Source organism: Schistocerca piceifrons, chromosome 4 (genome assembly GCF_021461385.2).
Source record: "Schistocerca piceifrons isolate TAMUIC-IGC-003096 chromosome 4, iqSchPice1.1, whole genome shotgun sequence".
Lineage (NCBI taxonomy): Eukaryota > Metazoa > Arthropoda > Insecta > Orthoptera > Acrididae > Schistocerca > Schistocerca piceifrons.
The window spans coordinates 486438687-486455672 of record NC_060141.1 but is presented as its reverse complement, the minus strand read 5'-3'; the positions used below and the strand labels follow the sequence as shown (position 1 = coordinate 486455672).

The 16986-nt window shown below is 39.3% G+C and overlaps 1 protein-coding gene across 3 annotated transcripts in view; it reads right to left on the bottom strand.

The window, feature by feature from the left end:
• Positions 1-16986, bottom strand: part of LOC124794824 (glutamyl-tRNA(Gln) amidotransferase subunit A, mitochondrial) — a 147653-nt gene that overhangs the window by 70553 nt on the left and 60114 nt on the right. For all 3 annotated transcript variants that reach the window (XM_047258484.1, XM_047258485.1, XM_047258486.1), the window contains exon 5: positions 6381-6556. In XM_047258484.1, coding sequence (XP_047114440.1) covers positions 6381-6556 — 176 coding nt within the window. The remainder of the gene's footprint in view (positions 1-6380; positions 6557-16986) is intronic.

The window sequence follows — 16986 nt, the reverse complement described above, 5'->3', positions numbered from 1 at the left end:
CTTAATCTATTTTCTAAGATAAGTTGTAGGGTCAGAATTGCCTCAGATGTTCCAACATTTCTATGGAATCCAAATTGATCTTCCCCGAGATCGGCTTCTACCAGTTTTTCCATTTGTCTGTAAAGAATTCCGTGTTAGTATTTTGCAGCTGTGGCTTATTAAACTGATAGTTCGGTAATTTTCACATGTGTCAACACCTGCTTTCTTTCGGATTCGAATTATTATATTCTTCTTGAAGTCTGAGGGTTTTTCGCCTGTCTCATACATCTTGCTCACTAGATGGTAGAGTTTTATTAAGCCTGGCTCTCCTAAGGCTGTTAGTAGTTCTAATGGAATGTTGTCTACTCCTGGGGCCTTGTTTCTACTTAGGTCTTTCAGTGCTCTGTCAAACTCTTCACGCAGTATCATATCTCCTATTTCATCTTCATCAACATTCTCTTCCATTTCCTCAAGAACATCGCCCTTGTATAGACTCTCTATATACTCCTCCCATCTTTCCGTTTTCCCTTCTTTGCTTAGAACTGGGTTACCATCTGAGGTCTTGATATTCTTGCAAGTGGTTCTCTTTTCTCCAAAGGTCTCTTTAATTTTCCTGTAGGCAGTATCCATCTTACCCCAAGTGCTATGTGCCCCTACATTCTTACACCTGTCCTCGAACCATCCCTGCTTAGCCATTTTGCACTTTCTGTGGATCTCAGTTTTGAGATGTTTGTATTCCTTTTTGCCTGCTTCATTTACTGCATTTTTATATTTTCTCCTTTCATCAATTAAATTCAATATCTCTTCTGTTACCCAAAGATTTCTATTAGCCCTCGTCTTTTTACCTACTTGATCCTCTGCTACCTTCACTATTTCATCTCTCAAAGCTACCCATTCTTCTTCTTCTGTATTTCTTTCCCCTATTCTTGTCAATTGTTCCCTAATGCTCTCCCTGAAGCTCTCTACAACCTCTGGTTCTTTCATTTTATCCAGGTACCATCTCTTCAAATTCCCACGTTTTTGCAGTTTCTTCAGTTTTAATCTACAGTTCATAACCAATAGATTGTGGTCAGAGTCCATATCTGCCCCTGGAAATGTCTTACAATTTAAAACCTGGTTCCTGAATCTCTGCCTTACCATTGTATAATGTATCTGACACCTTCCAGTATCTCCAGGCTTCTTCCATGTATACAACCTTCTTTTATCATTCTTGAACCATGTGTTAGCTGTGATTAAGTTAGGCTCTGTGTAAAATTCTACCAGGTGGCTTCCTCTTTCATTCCTTACCCCCATTCCATATTCACCTACTACGTTTCCTTCTTTTCCTTTTCCTACTATCGAGTTCCAGTAGCCCATGACTATTAAATTTTCGTCTCCCTTCACTATGTGAATAATTTCTTCTATCTCATCATAATTTCATCAATCTCTATGTGATCTGCGGAGCTAGTTGGCATATAAACTTGTACTACTGTGGTAGGCATGGGCTTTGTATCTATCTTGGCCACAATAATGCGTTCACTATGGTGTCTGTAGTAGCTTACCCGCATTCCTATTTTCCTATTCATTATTAAACCTACTCCTGCACTACCCCTATTTGATTTTGTATTTATAACCCTGTATTCACCTGACCAGAAGTCTTGTTCCTCCTGCTACCGAACTTCGCTAATTCCCACTATATCCAACTTAAACCTATCCATTTCCCTTTTTAAATTTTCTAACCTACCTACCCGATTAAGGGATCTGACATTCCCTGCTCCGATCCGTAGAATGCCAGTTTTCTTTCTCCTGATAACAACGTCCTCCTGAGTAGTCCCCGCCCGGAGATCCGAATGGGGGACTATGTTACCTCCGGAATATTTTACCCAAGAGGACGCCATCATCATTTAACCATACAGTAAAGCTGCATGCCCTTGGGAAAAATTACGGCTGTAGTTTCCCCTTGCTTTCAGCCGTTTGCAGTACCAGCACATCAAGGCCGTTTTGGTTAGTGTTACAAGGCCAGATCAGTCAATCATCCAGACTGTTGCCCCTGCAACTACTGAAAAGGCTGCTGCCCCTCTTCGGGAACCACACATTTGTCTGTCCTCTCAACAGATACCCCTCCGTTGTGGTTGCACCTACGGCACAGCCATCTGTATCACTGAGGCACGCAAGCCTCCCCACCAACAGCAAGGTCCATGGTTCATGGGGGGGGGGAGATATTACATTATGAAAGTTTCATTTTGACAGACAGCACCTATAGGTCTTAGGATATATGGTACCAGTACATGGCATTAAACCAGATCCTGAAAGGATAAGAGCCAGAAAACATCAGCCTGAATCTGATCACATGAAACAATTATGCTCGTTCCCCAGACTAACCAGATTTTATCATTGGTAAATGCAGCATCACGAAATTAATGATCTTCAACTGTTGTGATATAAATAAATATGGGATGAAGGGGCATCAGAAACTTTTAAGAATATAAAAGGAACACTAGTGAAAGCACCTATACTGAATAACTATGTGATGTATGAACCATTTAAGTTAGCAACTGCCATGTCAGAATACAGTGTCACTTTGGAATTATTTAAAGGAGAATGGAATCTTGAAAGTGGTGAATATAAGACTACTGCTTTCACAAGTTGAAGCCTTAACTACCATGAATTAAATTACACAGCTACAACAAGGATATGCTAGCTATTGCTGGGAGCATACAAAAATTCCAAAAGTTAATTTGGGGATCCACTATCATTATCTGTATTGACCATAAAGCTTTAGCATTCCTGATGGAAAGCACACTATCACATATCCGTCTAATGAGAAGGGCCTTGTTTTTATGAGAATTCCAAGAAGAAATAAATTCCATAAAGGGTTCTCATAACCAAGTATTGAGGGACGTGGTATCATTTTTGCGATTAATTTTTTTTAACCTCAAGTTTTACACCAATAAAGAGGTGAGGACATTAGCAATCAGAAATAAGGCATATGAAGAAGTGCTCCTTAGTCGCCCAGTATTACCCCAGACTTTAACAGTTGACCCACATCCTTTATCATGGCTTTGATTACCTATCATCATGCACCGAAGTAAGGGACATTCTACCCAAGATTCTTCCCACTCCCCCTAAAATAGTGTTCTCTGCCCACCAAACCCCTCCAAAACATCATAATCCATCCCTATGCCACTCCCAAGCACAAATGCTTGCCACAGGGATCATATCCCTGTGCAAGACCCAGGTCCAAGACCTGTCCAATACCCTTCCTATTCCAGCCCTGTCACAGGCGTATCCTAACTCAACAGAGGCTGGGCCACCAGTGTAAGCAGCTGTGTCATATACCAGCTCTGCTGCAATCATTACGCAGCCCTTTTACATTGGTATGACTACCAACCAGCTGTCCAACAGGATGAACGGCCATCGCCAAACTGCAGCAGAGAGCATAGTAGACCACCCTGTGGCACAACATGCAGCTAAACATAACATGGTTTATTTCACTGGCTGCTTCCCAAACTGGGCCATCTAAATCCTCTTCACCAACAGCTTTTCTGAACTGTGCAGGTGGAAGTTATCTTTAAAACTTTTTCTCCATTCTTGAAACTACACACCTGCCCGTTTTTCCCCTTCCCTGTTCCTCACCTCCTACCTCCTCCCCCCCCTCCCCAAGCAACACTCCCTGCCCCCCAGCCTACTGATGCTGTGCCAGCCAGTCTTGTCATGTCTCAATCTAGTCCCTGCACACTCTGCCAAGCAGCGTTCGTCTCCCCACCCATACTCTGCTATCACTCCCCCTTTCCTGCCCCACTTCAGATTGATGCTCAAGATAACAGTTGCAGCCTGGTCTGGGCTGCATGTGATAGTGATCAAGTGTGCACAGGTGTGCTTGCTTGTGTGAATGTTTGTGTTTTCTTTTCTGAAGAAGCCTTTGGCTGAAAGCTAGACGTGTAACAGATCTTTCATTGTGCCTGTCATCAGCTCAACAAGTCATTGTTATTGTGAGTAGCACTCTATCAATGCCTCAGGATGTATTGCCTCAATAGAACTTGTTTTAGCCAAGTTATATCATAAATTTCTTTTGTCATTGACTCAATTTAGTAACTCTTCATTACTTAAACCATTTGCCCATATAATATTCACCGCAAATTCTTTGCTGCTCAGTCTGCATTCCAAGCGAACTATGTACAGGACTTTATGCGTATCCCCACTAGTGTTTATTTCATACATCATTAGACGATCAGCCAAAGGGAATCTTAAATCACCACAGGAAAATGTCAAAACGTAAAGCTCGTCACTAAAATGTCTTGAAGGCACTGATATCGAAGCTGTGTGTGTGTGTGTGTGTGTGTGTGTGTGTGTGTGTGTGTGTGTGTGTGAGAGAGAGAGAGAGAGAGAGAGAGAGAGAGAGAGAGAGAGAGAGAGAGAGAGAGAAGTTTTTGTATGTGATTTATGTAAAGTGAGAGCTGAATCCACGCTTTACTCAATCTCAAGTTTCTGCCAGTTTTGATTAAATTATCCAGACACAAATTCCGATTGCATCCTTTACTACACTATTTCTGAAATTTGCCACTTGTACCATGAGACTGGTACCTTCACTTTTCATTTCATGCTCACAACTGAATTAGTGTTCGGCTACAGCTGATTGCACTGACAGCTTGAATCTTAACACTAGGCTTCTTTACCCCTCTGTTTAGTAGTGATCCAACACTCCTCTTTGATCTTCCCCAGCCAATACCTCTCTTCCTTCCCTTACTACCGCATCTTCTTCTCATCGCCATCCACTTCCTCTTCCCTTTCTACAATACTGTCTTGAAGTCTCTCCTTTCTACAGTTATTCTGTAATTTCCTTCCATCTTCCAAGCCTTCCCTTCTTTGCTTAGTACTGGCCTCTCATCTAAAATCTTTAAATGTTCACACAGTTACTGATTTTTCCTCCAAAGGTTTTTTACTTTCCCTACAGTCAGGCTTGCACCTACAGTTTCACATTTCTCCTCTAGCCATTCCAATTTCATAATTCTGCTCCTCATGTCAATCTTATTTTTTTAGACATCTGCATAATATTTTGCCTGTTTCATTTACTGTATGTCTACCACTCCCCTTTCATAAATTAAATTTAATATCTCATGCATTACTCAAGGATTCTAGTGAGACTTGTCTTTTTTTCCTAGTTGTTCCTAGGCAGGTTTCAGTAAATTGTCGCTCAAAGCTACCCATTCACCTTCTGTTTATTTGTTTTGCCTATGTAAGTCAATTATTGCCTAATAGTTCCTTTGAAACTCTTAACAACCTCTGACTGTATCAGTGTATTCAGACACCATTTTCATAATTTCTGAGCTTCCTGCAAATTCTTTAGCTAAAACTGACATTTCATAACTAATGAACTATGGCCACACTCCACAACTGCTCCTGGAAAGTTTCTTCAGTTTAAAATTATATCGGAAGCCTTCAGGTGTCTACAGATCTCTTCCTCATATAAATCCACCTTCAACCACATATAAAACCACCTTCACGAGTCCTAAATCCAGTCTTTGCAATGACTGAATTGCAATCTGTCCAAACACTACTAAAGCACTTCTGGATTATTCCATGAAAAGTGAAGGTTTTGTTAAGTCCGTAACACGTCCTATTCTTTTGTTTAGTGGCAAATCAACACACTTGTATCATCAAACCTTTGCTGTATATTGTTCAGGTTCAGGACTGTGTGTTTTTTATGGCAATACTTCAATGTCAATTGTTCAGCTGTTACATCTGTTACAATGAAATAACACTTTCCATTTCATTCCAACCCCCCCCCCCCCCCAGTCCATCTGCTACTATTTTTATTTCTCTTATTTGTCCTAGTATCGAATACTCGTATTCAATTACTATTAAATTTTTGTCTCTATACAGTCATTTCAGAATTATTTTCTCTTCGCAGATTAATAAAGAATTCTAAGCAGAAGCAACAAGCCATCATTTATATGTTAGCATGGGTACAGTGTCATCTTTCTGACATCTAAGAAGACTACAGAGTGTGAACAAAGATGATGCAGTTGACAAGAAAAATTTGTGCAGGTGGGTGAAGAAGTTTACAGATGAGGCAACTACAATTAAAGGAAAGAAGCACAGTGGCTGTGATGGAGGAGGTATGAAGTATAATAAAAGTATACATGGAGGGTGACTGATGATATGGGAGTGAATGAATAACTTACATCTGCTGATGAAGTGACAAATACTTTCGCTTTGCTTCAACAAAGACCTCATATGCTACTGAAATCAACATACCTCAGCCAGATATTATGTGAAGGCCCAACAGAAGTACTCAACTGACACACACACACACACACACACACACACACACACACACACACACACACACCAGACATGGATCACTAGTACCTTAGCTATAAATGCTAGTAAATATATACAGAAAATCATATTACACTTACTAAACATTGTTACTGCATCATCAACTGTTCTGGTAAGTATGCCTGGCACATCCATTGAATTTACAAGAGGTATGAGACCATACCTCGACAGCAAACCATACGTAGGTTTAAAACCTACAATGCCACAGTATGCCGCAGGATTGCGCACAGAGCCACCTGTATCTGAGCCCAGTGCCCTGCAACAAAAAGACAGATCACAGAAAGGATCCATAGTAGATTCCTTATCCAGCTTGTTATTTTTGCACAAATCTATTTACAATGTCCTTATTTGTGCCTGAGTTCCTCCTAATTACAATAGCTATATTATACACATAGCCTCACAGGTAAATATTCCTTTTCTTAATCACTCTTTAACTACGTAGTTTTTATTTTAAAAACAGTGCAGTCACAGCCTCGCCCTGATTGTAGTGCTGTTAATGCGCAGAATGAAAATGGCTGAGGCTGCTTTATGATTCATAGTGAAACACACGTGTGGAATACAGTTAAAAAGCGCCGAGAAATAGGCTGTTCTTAATGTTTTCCGTAAATTTATGGAGATAATCGGCTTTGAAGTTTTCCTAGTCACTGTGTGTATTTCAGTTGATACATACACAACAATCATATGTATAGCGCAGTCAGTAGTGTAGTGGAATGTTAACTAAATACAGTTTTTTCTCATTCAATTTTAAATACCTACATATCGTAATTATAGAACTCATCATTTTTTTTTATGAATAATGCACGTCTTCTTGTTTTTAATTAAATATTGGATGCGAAATTCCTGTTTCCATTTCAAATACAAATTCTTAATTATCGATGTTTCATGAAAGACTTTTCATAAAAGTTACTTAAATTAAGAAAACATAACAATTTAATTTTTAAGGCAAAAATGAAAAACCAAATCCTCTTTATTTGGACTATGACCATTTTTTTATACCACAGAGGTGCGTGAGTATGTAGAAACATGAATAACAATCATTTTCACAGCATCGAGCACATCATACAAATTCTATATTTTTTCTTTTGATACTGTACCATTACAATATGAACCCAACAGAACTGATCTGGAGCCAAGTTGCGGGATTTGGCCTGGGAAGTAACAAGACTATTAAGTTGCCAGATGTACTGGAACTAACGTGTGCAGCTTTTTCACATGTCACTGCCGAATGCTGGCGGTATATAGAACGGCTCATCATAAAAGAAGAGAAAATGCAGCGCCTGGTAGGTTTGTGGATTTTGTTGTTGATAGGCTCGTTATTAATATAGCAAGTGTGACATCCAGAACCGAAATGGATTTCCCGAATCCGTATAAGGAAGGAGCTAAGAGATTACCAGACGACTGACTGTAATTAATACCTTCAGTGGCTTCAGTATTCAACTATATGGTGAAATCCCTGCAGTATGCTTTTGCATTACATACAGCTCACTCAGAAAAATTACCTTATGTTTATGTTAGAAATTTCATCACTCTTGTTTGTAATTAGAGTACTATGTTAAGAAGCATCTGGTAGTGTTGGAGTTTATCCTAATATCATTTCACTCTCTTTAAAAATTAAAAGACATTCAAAGCTATATTGCTTCTTTGCTCGTCTCTTTTTATGTCTGAACTGCAACTGCTCACATCATTGCAGGTTAGCTGGACCAGTGTTGTCCAAATTTAATGTTTCGGTAAAAGTGCTGTCCTGCATTATTGCTCAGTCTATGTGAACAAAATCCAATGAGATTCAAGCAAACACGGAGGAAAACATGATGTAATGTTTACATCAGGTTTATTCTTATGATGAACAGAATACAGTACCAATTCTGATATATATATTTACTTGTCTCAATGTTCTTCAGAAAAAGAATTCTTGGTCAGCAGCTAATAAGCGGAACATTAGTGGCAATAAACACGATTCTTTTCATTCTAACGTTAAGTATTACTACAGAAGTGACACCACTGGCGAAGCAGAAGTGAAACATGGGATCAATGTTTGACTGCAAGGAAGGCACAGTCATATTCATGACCTCATGGAGAAGCTGAAGTTTATGGGACATGAAGTTTATGAGAGGGCAAAGTATGGCACCAATCACATATCAAAAAAGCCTTAGTTTACAAAGGAACCAGAATATCATGCATAAGAAAAAGGATATTGTCTGAAATGGTTATAACAAAGGGAGAAGCAGAACTGATTTTATATTACAAGTAGTATTATGGTGTCTTAGCTTTCATGAGGTTGATAACTCTCAAGTAATTACTAAAATCCTGTTCTTCACATACTTGCAACATGTGAAGAGACTAAATGAATAATGTATAAATTTTCTGGTTATAAAGTCCACTTAGAACTGTACATTAAGTGTAACTGAATGAGGTAATGTATCTGTTAAGAATAATGAAGAAGAATTGCTATTAAAACGGTCTGCTTGACATGCAGCTCTTATTACTTACAAAAACTAAAAGTTAAGATCAAACAATGGTTAATTCTATAATTTTTTCAGTCAGTCAATCAGTACTGCTCTAGGTTGTTGCCAAATTTAAAAAAAAAAATCAAATCTGACTGTACATATCTACACAGCACAAGATAATCTTACGGCAATGTGTTCAATTGAACTTATGATTTAGTTTCATTAATTAATTTTACAAAAAAAAGTCAGATTATGAGGATTACATCAAAATAGGAGATAAAGGGTGTGTTTCCAGTTGACCACATCCATTAAAAGAACTGCATTAAGAACAGAGGGAATATTTCATTGGCATGACAGTGTTTTGTCTGAGTCACTGGACTGTGTTAATGTTGGTCTTTATAAGAGTTTAAATTGCATCCAATTCTTCATTTGTAATTTTGTTGAAAATTGAGTGGCCCAGTGAAACACAATGATAAGTACTACTGCCATGTATTTTGAGTTATAGGGCAATCAGCACTACCTATTAGCAGCAGAAGATAATAAAGCAGGAAAAAGTTCTAATATCACTCAAGAGGTGTCAGGCAATACTTCATTGTTAACAGCAGCCAGCCATGGGAACATAATGGCAAGCAACAGGTAAAATGGCTGGCACCAAGAGGGACCTGTGTACATTTTCAGAGATTTCACTAACATTTGATGTGTCATAAGAAAACAAAGATGTTTTTAGTAATTGTGTTGCCTCTCATCAGGATCCTGAGTACATTCCCAATCACTCAGAGTTACGCAAATTTGGAAATCTGTTGTATTTAATATGTTTCACGAACATAATGGTAAGTCCATGTACATACCATTATTTTCCTGAATGCATGAAATATGAGGTTGTTACTGAATGTGTAATGGGACACCCTCCTCAAACATTACCTTTTTTTATATATATATACAGAAACAGTCGATAGTAGGGATATTTTCGAATCTTGTATAGGTGAACATTATCTCAGCTGTTTCACTAAAAGAATTTCATATGCATTATATTTAAGGCTAAAATGTATAAAAAGAAATTAATTTGTTACAATTGATATGTACTAACTCTGTATGTGTGGTTAAAATTACTCTTAACTTAGAAACACTGGAAATTATGAAATATCTAGCATACTTAAAATTCCTATTATTAATTCCACAACCTGACAATATTTATTAAATTTATTTCTGGACTCATTTACAAAATAATGATATAACTTGGTGAAGATTCTTCTTTAGTTAAGAAAGTTTGTAAACTCTCTGGAATATTGTTAGCATGGCAGAATGAGTTAGTAGTAGTGGGCGTGCCTCTGATGGAATCGGATTGGCAATAACAATGTGAATATATGTTCTAAAGTGGAGATTGTAAAGACAGTTTGACATAGGAGAATGGGTAAAATAAAAGAGTCATTGAAACAGACGTTACTTCATCAATTATCATGCAAACTGGAACCCACAAAGTCAATATTTCAACCAAAGTCAAAATTTCAACCTCAAGAAACTATCCCTTGGCGCAACGAACTGCAGCCAACAACGAGAAAATGAAGATAAGTAACAAAATTATTTGTACATCTTACTCCTCTCGAAGCATTTGAAACAAAGCAATTAATTTTTTTGAAGAGACTGAAACACTACTGGTGATGTGTGGGAAGGTAATACTACAAATGGATGCTGTTGAACGCTTGATGACGTGTATATGCATATTTCTTCATTTATCTTCATACAAGTAACAACAACAGCAACAACAAAAGTAATTCTGTCTGTAGCAATTACTGGGTTGACTGAATAGCTCGGTGGTTGTGGTGCCCACCCCAAGCCTGAATAAAGCAGGATAAAAAACTAGAACACCAAGAGACATCTGTCAATAACAGCAAAACATCAGCTGCCACATGGGCTAACTACCCTTAAAACGAGGGCGATTTAAATCCAATGTGTGACTCACTGTACCTGGGCTCAGACCCACCAACTGGAATCAGCCGCAAACTCGACATCAGGAAACACATGCAACAATGTAGCTACCCTCGCCCCAAGCTGACAAGAGCGAAGGCAAACCTGTTCTTTCAGTTGCTGGGGGACCACGACTTCTTGCTGGGTCAGAACTTGCCAGAACTCCTCAAACCCAAAAGAAAGCATTTCATTGGTACCCCAATGTACAAACACTGACCAAAACAGGAGAACTGAAGATGCTGATGGACTCCTGCTACAAATTCAGAATCCACATACATACTTTACAAGAAACACGAGAAAAAACTACAACCTCACTTTAAAATAGTAATTTACAATACATTGGGATCTGCTTTTCTAGTGCACAACAGTATCAATCATTCTGTGATACATTTCACCTCACCCTCAGAACGTCTCTGTTTGCACCATGGAATATGACAACCTGGAAATCACATAGGGGAATATCAAATTGGTCATATGGAGGTAACCAGAAAATTCTATCCGGAAATCATGAATATGAAGGTACATCAAGTGTTTTGTGGAGTCTGACCATTATCTCTCTCAGATCAAAATCTCTTTCATACAAAACAGAAAGAGTTGCCAAAAGTCTAAGCTCTTCCATAAAAAGCCCCGGAATACCTAAAATAAGATGCAGAGGAGTTTGTACAATCACTCTAGCCCAACATACAAACATGGAATGAATGTCTTTAAACCCTGCATCAGCAAGAAAACTTGTTCAACCACCACAGAAACGGAAACACAGATGGTGGACCTCAGATAGCAACAGAGCCATACAATCTCTTATCTGAGCCTCAAAGACTTGTCATAAGCACAAAACTCCAGAGAACTGGCTTTTTTTAAACAGAGAAACCAATCAGGTTTATTAAATGGGTACATCATCTCAAAAGATTAGGGGAAATTGATAATAATTTCGAAAGGAACACCACACATTTTTTTTTTTCTTTTTACAAGACACTGAGGGAAGAACTAAGCTACAAGACACCTAGTCTTTCTTTTTGATGCCCTGATGGGACACTTGAGACAAATACACGGACCAACTGTGAAATCCTGGAGCAGTACTTCAAGAAACTGCACAACTGTGAGCAACCTACAGAAGACCCCAATTTCATTTAACTGCACCAAATCGAAACACTTTTCTACCGATACATGAGGAAATATGAACCATCATCTTACATCTCAAAAACAACAAAGCGCCAGGGAAGATGGTAATATCACAGAAATGCTCAAGATCGGCAGTAAAGTCTTGATTGACAAACTAAAAGCAATTGTTGCCAATTAATGGGAAAATGCATCACACCAGCAGATTGGAAAAATGCTTTGATCCATCCAGTACACAAAAACGGGGGTGAGATGGATCCAAACAACTGCCAAGGTATTTCACTTCTACCAATTGCCTACAAAATTTTCTCATGTACCCTGCTTACCAGATTGGGGCAACAGACACATCATTTGATACGTGAATATCAGGCAGGCTTCCAGAACAGATCTGGAACATTAGAATCATACTGCAACAATGAAAGTCAAACTACACAGTTGTCACTTTTGCAAACTTCAAAAAAGCCTACAACTTGGTTGACTGCATCACCTCGTATAATGTACTTCAAGAATACAGAGTGGGTAACTAAACAACTATATTAATCAAACAGATCTTGACAAACACATTCTCTAAAGTAAAATTTATGGGTGAAATCCCCCCCCCCCCCATGAACCATGGACCTTGCCGTTGGTGGGGAGGCTTGCGTGCCTCAGCGATACAGATAGCCGTACCGTAGGTGCAACCACAACGGAGGGGTATCTGTTGAGAGGCCAGACAAACGTGTGGTTCCTGAAGAGTGGCAGCAGCCTTTTCAGTAGTTGCAAGGGCAACAGTCTGGATGATTGACTGATCTGGCCTTGTAACAATAACCAAAACGGCCTTGCTGTGCTGGTACTGCGAACGGCTGAAAGCAAGGGGAAACTACAGCCGTAATTTTTCCCGAGGGCATGCAGCTTTACTGTATGATTACATGATGATGGCGTCCTCTTGGGTAAAATATTCCGGAGGTAAAATAGTCCCCCATTCGGATCTCCGGGCGGGGACTACTCAAGAGGATGTCGTTATCAGGAGAAAGAAAACTGGCGTTCTACGGATCGGAGCGTGGAATGTCAGATCCCTTAATCGGGCAGGTAGGTTAGAAAATTTAAAAAGGGAAATGGATAGGTTGAAGTTAGATATAGTGGGAATTAGTGAAGTTCGGTGGCAGGAGGAACAAGACTTCTGGTCAGGTGACTACAGCGTTATAAACACAAAATCAAATAGGGGTAATGCAGGAGTAGGTGTAATAATGAATAGGAAAATAGGAATGCGGGTAAGCTACTACAAACAGCATAGTGAACGCATTATTGTGGCCAAGATAGATACGAAGCCCACGCCTACTACAGTAGTACAACTTTATATGCCAACTAGCTCTGCGGATGACGAAGAAATTGAAGAAATGTATGATGAAATAAAAGAAATTATTCAGATTGTGAAGGGAGACAAAAATTTAATAGTCATGGGTGACTGGAATTCGAGTGTAGGAAAAGGGAGAGAAGGAAACATAGTAGGTGAATATGGATTGGGGGACAGAAATGAAAGAGGAAGCCGCCTGGTCGAATTTTGCACAGAGCACAACATAATCATAACTAACACTTGGTTTAAGAATCATGAAAGAAGGCTGTATACATGGAAGAACCCTGGAGATACTAAAAGGTTTCAGATAGATTATATAATGGTAAGACAGAGATTTAGGAACCAGGTTTTAAATTGTAAGACATTTCCAGGGGCAGATGTGGACTCTGACCACAATCTATTGGTTATGACCTGTAGATTAAAACTGAAGAAACTGCAAAAAGGTGGTAATTTAAGGAGATGGGACCTGGATAAACTAAAAGAACCAGAGGTTGTACAGAGATTCAGGGAGAGCATAAGGGAGCAATTGACAGGAATGGGGGAAATAAATACAGTAGAAGAAGAATGGGTAGCTTTGAGGGATGAAGTAGTGAAGGCAGCTGAGGATCAAGTAGGTAAAAAGATGAGGGCTAGTAGAAATCCTTGGGTAACAGAAGAAATATTGAATTTAATTGATGAAAGGAGAAAATATAAAAATGCAGTAAGTGAAACAGGCAAAAAGGAATACAAACGTCTCAAAAATGAGATCGACAGGAAGTGCAAAATGGCTAAGCAGAGATGGCTAGAGGACAAATGTAAGGATGTAGAGGCCTATCTCACTAGGGGTAAGATAGATACCGCCTACAGGAAAATTAAAGAGACCTTTGGAGATAAGAGAACGACTAGTATGAATATCAAGAGCTCAGATAGAAACCCAGTTCTAAGCAAAGAAGGGAAAGCAGAAAGGTGGAAGGAGTATATAGAGGGTCTATACAAGGGCGATGTACTTGAGGACAATATTATGGAAATGGAAGAGGATGTAGATGAAGATGAAATGGGAGATATGATACTGTGTGAAGAGTTTGACAGAGCACTGAAAGACCTGAGTCGAAACAAGGCCCCCGGAGTAGACAATATTCCATTGGAACTACTGACGGCCGTGGGAGAGCCAGTCCTGACAAAACTCTACCATCTGGTGAGCAAGATGTATGAAATAGGCGAAATACCCTCAGACTTCAAGAAGAATATAATAATTCCAATCCCAAAGAAAGCAGGTGTTGACAGATGTGAAAATTACCGAACTATCAGCTTAATAAGTCACAGCTGCAAAATACTAACACGAATTCTTTACAGACGAATGGAAAACCTAGTAGAAGCCAACCTCGGGGAAGATCAGTTTGGATTCCGTAGAAACACTGGAACACGTGAGGCAATACTGACCTTACGACTTATCTTAGAAGAAAGATTAAGGAAAGGCAAACCTACGTTTCTAGCATTTGTAGACTTAGAGAAAGCTTTTGACAATGTTGACTGGAATACTCTCTTTCAAATTCTAAAGGTGGCAGGGGTAAAATACAGGGAGCGAAAGGCTATTTACAATTTGTACAGAAACCAGATGGCAGTTATAAGAGCCGAGGGGTATGAAAGGGAAGCAGTGGTTGGGACGGGAGTGAGACAGGGTTGTAGTCTCTCCCCGATGTTATTCTACCTGTATATTGAGCAAGCAGTGAAGGAAACAAAAGAAAATTCGAAGTAGGTATTAAAATTCATGGAGAAGAAATAAAAACTTTGAGGTTCGCCGACGACATTGTAATTCTGTCAGAGACAGCAAAGGACTTGCAAGAGCAGTTGAATGGAATGGACAGTGTCTTGAAAGGAGGATATAAGATGAACATCAACAAAAGCAAAACAAGGATAATGGAATGTAGTCTAATTAAGTCGGGTGATGCTGAGGGAATTAGATTAGGAAATGAGGCACTTAAAGTAGTAAAGGAGTTTTGCTATTTGGGGAGCAAAATAACTGATGATGGTCGAAGTAGAGAGGATATAAAATGTAGGCTGGCAATGGCAAGGAAAGCGTTTCTGAAGAAGAGAAATTTGTTAACATCCAGTATTGATTTAAGTGTCAGGAAGTCATTTCTGAAAGTATTCGTATGGAGTGTAGCCATGTATGGAAGTGAAACATGGACGATAAATAGTTTGGACAAGAAGAGAATAGAAGCTTTCGAAATGTGGTGCTACAGAAGAATGCTGAAGATTAGATGGGTAGATCACATAACTAATGAGGAAGTATTGAATAGGATTGGGGAGAAGAGAAGTTTGTGGAACAACTTGACCAGAAGAAGGGATCGGTTGGTAGGACATGTTCTGAGGCATCAAGGGATCACCAATTTAGTATTGGAGGGCAGCGTGGAGGGTAAAAATCGTAGAGGGAGACCAAGAGACGAATACACTAAGCAGATTCAGAAGGATGTAGGTTGCAGTAGGTACTGGGAGATGAAAAAGCTTGCACAGTATAGAGTAGCATGGAGAGCTGCATCAAACCAGTCTCAGGACTGAAGACCACAACAACAACAACAACAACAACATGGGTGAAATCTCTGAAGCTTTTCAAATTAGAACTGGGGTACGAAAGAGTGATGAGCTGTCTTCACTCCTGTTCCCTCTAGTACTCAAGATGATCATCAACACTTGGGAGAAACAAATGCTTGGAGTAAGTACGGCAACAAAAGATAAACCAATAAAGATGAAAATCCTTGTCTTTGCTGACGACCCAGCAATAATTTCCCGTACTCCCAAGGAAACCAGACACACCATTGTGAAGCTTTATGAGATTGCCACGAGACCAGACTCCAAATCTCTTTTTAAAAAAAAAACAACACACACACACACACACACACACACACACACACACACACACACACACACAATGCATAGACTCCATGAGCCAAACTTGGCAATCATGTAACAAAGTACGGCAAAATCACACTGATGAAGGACTTCAGGTATCTAAGTGAAATTATTGGCAGCACTAGCAACAGAAGAGTAGATCGTAAGAAAGTTCAGAAAAATTGCATAAAGCCTAGACAGTTCTCCAGAATATGTACAACAAGAAATTGATGTCCATCAAAGTCAAACTACATCACTACTACACAGTCATTCTTACATAAGCATTCAATGCTACAGAGATATCATTAATTACCAACATCAAAGAAAAATACCAAGAAAAATATTTTGATGCCAAATTCAAGATAGTATCTGGATGCATAATGGCTCAGAGGAACTGTATTTCCTGACTGAGCAGTTCACCTAATTTGCAAGGAACAGGCATATGAAATTCTATGGTCGTATAGCACAAATGGAAGACTCTCACTTGACCAAGAAAACCTTGCACATCATCGATGGGACCCGACAACCCCAAAATATGTTCACTGGTAGATACACAGAGCGACCTCACAGAGATGTCACTAACTTGGATACCTGTCGTGAAGGGGTGAAGAACAGATGACGAGGTCTTCTCACAAAATGATGAGATACACCCCACAGCAGAAGTTTTAATGGAAGAGGTGTAATACACTCAAAGAATATGAAGCTTGTTCTGGAGGAACTGAGGATAAAAAGAATGTAGGACCTGACTGCCACTGTACTCTTAAATGTTTTGACAAAATAGGTGAACAATGTGAGGCACATGTTCAAAGCATTGTGGGAAATTTGTGACTGATGTTCCGAATGCATCTGGTTGTCAACCTGAGGAATGTATGCAGTTGGACGGTCACTTCTGACAACCCACAATCTTTATTCGTCTGCTAGATGTTAAATCCTAACACCTGGCAAAAAATAAGTCTCAGG